The sequence below is a fragment of the Ooceraea biroi genome, chromosome 8 (genome assembly GCF_003672135.1).
Source record: "Ooceraea biroi isolate clonal line C1 chromosome 8, Obir_v5.4, whole genome shotgun sequence".
NCBI classification, from domain to species: Eukaryota; Metazoa; Arthropoda; class Insecta; order Hymenoptera; family Formicidae; genus Ooceraea; species Ooceraea biroi.
Genome location: NC_039513.1, coordinates 7134073 through 7141377, shown reverse-complemented (window position 1 = coordinate 7141377; position 7305 = coordinate 7134073). Strand labels below are relative to the sequence as shown.

General features: G+C 44.6%; 1 protein-coding gene across 1 annotated transcript; it reads left to right on the top strand.

Annotated features, from left to right (window-relative positions):
* The first annotated feature begins 1823 nt into the window (after nucleotides 1–1823).
* On the top strand, nucleotides 1824–6301 carry LOC105287847 (forkhead box protein D1). Its single transcript, XM_011353670.2, has one exon. It carries the CDS (start codon nucleotides 2270–2272, stop codon nucleotides 3524–3526), a length of 1257 nt encoding a protein of 418 aa, XP_011351972.1. The 5' UTR covers nucleotides 1824–2269; the 3' UTR covers nucleotides 3527–6301.
* The last annotated feature ends 1004 nt before the right edge of the window (nucleotides 6302–7305 follow it).

Below are 7305 nucleotides of genomic sequence, written 5' to 3'. Positions count from 1 at the left end.
AAAGCCATGCGCTGCATGTCTATTACGAGGATTCGCGGTCGGCAATCGTCGGCAGACAACGCGGTATCGCTATCTGCAATCCTCGCACGTACCGAATATACCGGGTAGCTTGATCGGTGGAGCATTTACAGGCTCGTTTTCGCACATTCGCGTCGAGCAATGTCAACGTTGTATTTCCGTTGCATCAACGGTGCGCTCGGGTGCAACAGAGACGCGAATAGCCGCGAGGGGGGTAGCAAATACTGCAGGGGGAGGCAAATACTGGCTGAGAGCGGGGGGAGGGGCGAGGGGGAACGGCGGACTGTTATTTGCAACGAGTCGCAACAATTGCAACTCGAGCCGATCGCGCGCACGTCGGCGACGGTACCTCCGGTTAGGATAAACGCCATATTGCTGCATCGGTCCCCTTGCCTTCCTCCCTCTTGCCATACGAATTGAAAATAGTGTTTTTGTGCAAGCCGAAACGACAGATATGAAACCAGCATGGCGGATGCTTACAAATAGTTGCGGGGCGGCGACTACGTATAAATGCGCGCCGGGCAACCCGGGGCTCCCTCGTGCCTTTGTCCGCGAATCGCGCCACGCGGACCGAAAGGATTTTCTGACGAGCAAAGCGAGAGAAAGAAAGATAGAGAGAGAGAGGGGGGGGAAGGTTGCGCGCGGATGTGAGAACAGAGGGACGCCGATGGAATTTTACGTTCCTCCTCTCTTCCGCGCCCTCCGCGCTACGTCTTTGATGCGGTTCTATCGACTACAAGGTACGACTTGGGATCGGTTATAAAAAGGTCTAATTGCGGAGAAAAACCGGTTGTCAGTCAGGGGTGCTATAAATCAACAACCAAACCTACACGGTTTCTATACCGCGATAGTTTTCTTAATAAACTGGTTGTGAGGTGTTTAATAGTTGTATGCTTTGTTATATTCAATAGAATTGAGATTCAAAATAAGTTCAGAATTCTTTTAACATTCTTAAATGCCGTAACGTCTATTTTCTTGACAACATAATTTTATTAATAATTTATCAGCAACGTAAATTAAATATTAAACATTCTATTAAAAATGGAACAAAAATGTACAGATTTTTTAGTAAGAAGGAAAAAATAGCAAGTAAAGATGACTATGCAATTGTAAAGAAATATCAATTGTAACAAGTCAAGTTTTGAAGGGTAAGCATGGCATTGCGTAATACGTCAGTATTGAGAAGCATCAAAGCATCTAGATATCCATTCTACTACGTCACAAATATATAAAATATGAAATCGTTACCTGAAGTTGCAGGATCCGAATGAAAATTTGCGCGATCCAGTATCCAAGAATCACTGCAGATGAGGCCGAGTAATCTTGAGAAACAGTCTCGATCCCTGTAGTTAAACTCCATGACGGGAGAGCGACACGCACAGAGCAAGGGAGGAGGAGAGTGACAGTAGAATGAGAGAGACCGATGCCATTTCCGAAACTCTCACGGTGCAGCACGCGCTCTGAAAACGGGAAACACGCATCGATCGTCCCTCGACAACCCACGGTCCAGGATCGGCTATGATATCGAGCTACGTTAGGCCACGCAGAGATAAGAGAGCGGCGATGACAACCGTACCACCATCGGAACCGTCACCATCTCCACCACCCTCGGTGACCAGACTACCTGGCTATCTGGGATCAATATCGCAACGTAATGGGCGTGGCGACCGGTGGTGGGTTCCATCTTCATTGGCCCCTCCGCTCTCGCATTGGCTGGCGTTCCGGCATACTGGTTCCCTCTCCCAAGCTGGATTCCACGCGACTCACGGCGACAGAGTAGCCGGATACCCCCCTTTGCAACGAATCCCGCGTTCGCACCCCGCGAGATGGGGCGGGCCTCGACGGAGCGGTCGCGTGCGGAGTGGGGCACGAACCCTCTCGATGAGGCGGTCGCACGGTCGTGATCGTAAATCAGGACCAGTCGGCCACTCGGAGCGCATCGCGACAAACAGGGTGAAAACTGTTGGAAAACAGGGGCTACCGCGATCGTCGGCGGCGCGACGTCGCCACCCCCGCAGCGGTAATTCACGCTCCGGAGTACCGCACGACGGCAACGGAGTGGCGAGTTCAGTGTGCGAGGAAGTGCATCGAATCCGCGAATTGTTGCTCCGATGTTGGTTTTCCGACTTGTCGTTCTAATGGCCACGTAGTGGAGAAGTCGTAGTTGACGCGACCGTGCAGTTTCCTCCGATCGGGGAGGCCGATCAGTGGTGCCAGCCAGGAACGATCGGGGTAGACTCGGCTGATCGTCATGTGCAGCAACGAGAGTCCGCCGCCGGCGAAGGAGCCGCTAGCCGTGAGTCTGGGTAATCCGATGGCCGGCTTCCTGCCGGGTCTCGAGCACTATCGGCTGCAATTGTATCACTACGCGATGGCGGAGCGGCTGCGACTGGCGCAGCAGCTGCACCCGCAGCACCCCGGCGTGGCACATCCACCGTCGGGAACGCCGACAGCCCATCTGAGCATCGGCCCAGGCTTCCCGGCCCCACTGCCTCTGTATCCGGCGGCTGCAGCCGCGGCCGGTTACCCCGGCCGACTGGCCCTGTCCATGGCGCTGCTGCACCCGCACCATCAGCGGATACCCGAAGAGCCGAAACCGCAGCACAGCTACATCGGCCTGATCGCCATGGCGATCCTCTCGTCGCCGGACAAGAAGCTCGTGTTGTCCGACATTTATCAGCACATCCTCGAGCACTACCCGTATTTTCGGACTCGCGGGCCCGGTTGGCGCAATTCCATCCGGCATAATCTTTCGCTGAACGACTGCTTCGTCAAGTCCGGCAGGAGCGCCAATGGCAAGGGTCACTATTGGGCGATCCATCCGGCGAACCTGGAGGACTTTCGGCGCGGTGACTTCCGCCGACGTAAGGCCCAGCGCAAGGTACGCCGGCACATGGGCCTGGCGGTGGACGAAGAGCCCGACAGCCCGAGTCCGCCACCCCTACCAGCCACGCCACCACCCCCGACGGCCCTCGGCGCTCCAGTGGCCTCGCAGCCGATAGCTACGCTGTGGACACCGCATCACCATCATCAGCAGCAACAACAGCAGCACCAGCACCAGCCTCAGCAACAGCACTCCTTCCAAAGTCAGTCCATTCGGCAATCGTCCTTCCAGCCATCAAGAAAGCGGCAGTTCGACGTGGCGTCCCTCTTGGCGCCGGATGATCAGCAGCATCAGATCGAGGCGGATGTGCTGAGGCCGGTGAAAGCGCGCAGATTCAGCTGCAGCGAGGATGAGCTGCACGATCTCCCGGAGGCCGATCAGGACGATGAGGACGTCGACGTCGACGTGGTCGCCGACGCGAACGCCTTACCGTCGCCGGGCACGCCACCATCGACCAGCCCGGATGTGCCCAAGGTCGTGTCTCCAACGTGGAGCCATCAGAGTGTACAGAGCGGCGGTCAGCAGCAACAGCAGCAACAGCTATCGGCCGTACACCTACACAATCACTTGCACGTCAGGAACTATTACATCCCAGCCAACTCCGCCGGCGGATCCAGCGTCTAATGGCGAACTCTTAGGAAGAAGTCGGTCCGCACGGCAGGTAGCTGCTCGTGTCACGATTCTCCCCTCGTTTCTTCTTCTCTCCACATGTTTTCGAGAATTCTCGAATGTATAGAGCGTCTGATTGCTATCACATTTACATTTAATGACATATCTTTCGGCAAATCTGAAGTCGATTCTTGTTTGATGGAAGCTTCGATGCGCTTACTTTTCAAATGAGGAACGATTAAAAATAAAAATGTTTTTGACAAAACAGGTTTAGAAGAAAAGAATAAGTAGTAAATAATTTTATATTCAAATTAGTTTCAAGCGTAAGTTCTATCACAACGGGAGATTGCTATAAGATTGTTTGATTCAATAAATAAATAAGTAATAACTTCTTGTGACTTCAGATTAATCGAATAATATGTCATTATAATATATTGCGATGGAAGAGAAAGATCGGAAAATAATATAAACTTAAGCAACGATGATCAAATTATAAAAGAGAAAGAAAGAGAAAATTTAAGAGTTTCTGATCTATGATTGAATCTATGATTGAAATAAATTGTCAGATTCGTTCGTTGCAGTGCAATATAAAGAGCAATTATGCCATTTAGACTATAGACTTTTATCATTTTTAGCACATATATTCATGTTTTACTTATTCGAAACATGAAAGTTCTAAAAACGTCTGAAAGATATTCTTTAGGTATTTCTTTTCAATCATCTTTTCAATATTTGCATTGTGCGCAATAGACAAAAAAACACGCGTGAAAAGTGCGCATGACGCATTTTATTAGGTGCGATTTCCGTGGCAAGTAAAAGCGGAAAATTGTGAGTAACGTATTAATAAATTGGACCATGCAAGAAACAGATTACTAATTATGCTTTTTTAATAACGTCAGATATTGTATTTTCGCATATTACTTATAATATATCTTACTTTTGCTAACAATGAAATTTTGCGCCACAAAACTTTGATCGTGCATTGCTTTACCAATAAGAAAAAATGAGGAGAGAATTTTAAACAGTAACTTTCCACAATGATTGAGAAATTGACGTTTATTTATTTTACAATATAATCCACTCCTAACATTTGCATCAATGAATGGATTTTTATGCAGATAACAGCCAATTTCCTGTCGATGGGGAACCGATCTTCGTTACGTGTGAAGAATAATTCGAGTTTGATAATTCGAATTCGGCAATTCGAATCTCCGTTTACGCGCGGAGAACTTATACGTGTATTATATAGATAGATGTCTAAGAAAGGATTATATATAGACTGGAGTTTGGCGGTAGAATCTCAGCATATGGAATTTCTCGGATCATTGATTGACCGGTTTATGACGATTGATTATCCGTTTATCTTAAAAGTGGAAAAATGCAAGTTTAAACAAACAAATTGCATTTTAATATCTAAAATTAGTTATTTATCTAATACACTTATTTTTATTTATAATGTTTATATGTTTGTATATATTTTGTATATTATAATAGCACTCTGGCGTAATGGTACGGTAATGGATCACGGAATTATTAAACATAGTGTATCTACTTATTGTGCATGTATCGTCCCTGTACAGAAGCAAAACGGTATACTATGGATTTGTGTTGATTCCTGTCTGCTAAATACTCTTGTTCCTAAACTACAAAATATTCTAAAACAATATTTCTAAAGAAATATCGTTTCCTTTTCATCAAAGATTGTCATATGTGATTTACAATCAAACGAGTATTTGCTCTCCTCGATTTTAATGGAGTTATGGTTACCAGATTAGGATTGATCCGTTCATACACAATATTGGATTGTAACAAAAGTCTGTAGCATTGTTTAATTTTTCTTTTAAGAAAAAAAGATCACAAGTTTTGGAAAGATGGAATCATAAAGCTACCACAAAGGTGGCAAATGTTAATAGAACAAGACGGTGGAAATGTAGTTGAATAAATATTTATGCATATATATAATAATTTTGGAATTTCACTAAAATAACTATGAACTTTTGTTATAACCCAATATTTCTCTTTCGCAATGCCTGACAGGCAATTCGAATTTACACGGTTACTATTTAATTACTATTCGAAAACTTCTGCTCAATGTCAAAAAAGAATAATTCAGATCCACTCATTAGAGAAGATAAAGTCGTTGTATATATAGATAGATATCTTGATTTCGTCTGAGTCTATCGAATCTAATTTATAATACAATTCGTTTGTAAAAGTTTTTAAAATAGATACGAAAGTTTCTTAAGGCCGATATTTTTCCAGATTGAACTTGCTCCATCTTCGACATAAATGGAAAACGTTAACGCTGAGATTCTGCCGGCAAATTTAGAATTCTTTTGTAAATACGAGGACGCAGCCCGGTTGCCGGAAACGGCGGCGCATAGGATGCTGATATACGCGGGGCATTACGTCAGACTGATTGCGATCTCCGCTTGTTCAAAGTGTAATATAAACGTCGTTTAAGGTTTAACATAGCGCATCTCTTCCCACTGTATAATCTACGTTGGTAGAGACGGTAATACGAAGATACATTCTGTACAAACCCGAGTACTCCATCCCCGGTCCATCTCCCCGTTGTATGTATGTATGTATATGTATCGATGTATACGTACCTGCGTATATAAATTCAGACACGTCCGGAAGCGATCGGAAACGACGATCGCGTTAGCGATGTCACACCGATGAGGAATGTGCAAGACCATTTTTTAACAGTTACCTCGTAAGCATACGCCGGTGGCCTGTTACTGTCTCGATGCAACTGAACTTTAATAAAGTTTCTGTTCCCACGAATATGAATCTCTGCTAATTAACCCGTCTCTCCTACGAAAAGAAAAAAAACGGAAACGAAATAATTGCAACGTTTTCATCGAGATAAAAATCGCGTTATTCACGTGTAGGCGCGCCTTCGTCTAAATTTCCTTCACTTCTTGTCGTATTACAGCGCGTAAACCTGATTTAATTAATCCCTGCATTACTGAACAATGCGAACATGTTACTTTTATAATTCTTCCCACAATTTTACAATCTGCTGTTAATATTTTTCAACATCCAGCTAATCCTATTTCTGACCTGCAACATTCGATTCTCAAAGATCTTCCTTTTGATTTTGCGATATAATTTTCAACTTTGTTCACTGATTACAATTTTCACATTTTTATTTTATTCTATTTTTCGATTTATTATTTACATATTTATTATTGTTTTTTTATTCCCGAAAAGATTTATTCAAGATTTCTTTTCTTTTATCTTCTTCTTTTCTTCTATTAATGATTATCACTTCGACATTGACGAAACCTTTTTCTTATGCAACTTGTGATATTTGTGCATCAACTGAGAAAATAATACACACAAGTTGACGGAAACACTCCGCATTTGCGCGCCGTTAGGCGATACGCAGAGAATGACTGAGAAATTTATTTGTCATGATAATAAACGGCCAGACTTGGCCATTAGTTAATGCACACAAGCCACAAGACGAACGTTTGTTGCACGCGAGCTGGCTGGTCACGAAAATAATGGTGTTCACTCGAGCGCGGAGAGACAAGTGCATTCTTCGGATCTATTATCGTGATTACGCGTGCTATTAACAAGTCGAGAGAGAGATGCCAACTAGGAAAAAGAAGCTGAGAAATGTCGGAGTGCAGATAATTAAGAGAGACTGGAAGAAGGTAAAGAACAGTAAAACGCACTAATCGAGTAATATCACTAATCGGGAGAAGTTTCGTTGATGTTGACATTAATATAATCTTGTCGCACGATAGTGATTCGTTTGAGTTCTCATGCAGATATTTCTC

Excerpts from the sequence above, each read along its gene's own strand:
- LOC105287847 (XM_011353670.2), top strand. The coding sequence starts at position 2,270 with ATGTGCAGCAACGAGAGTCCGCCGCCGGCGAAGGAGCCGCTAGCCGTG.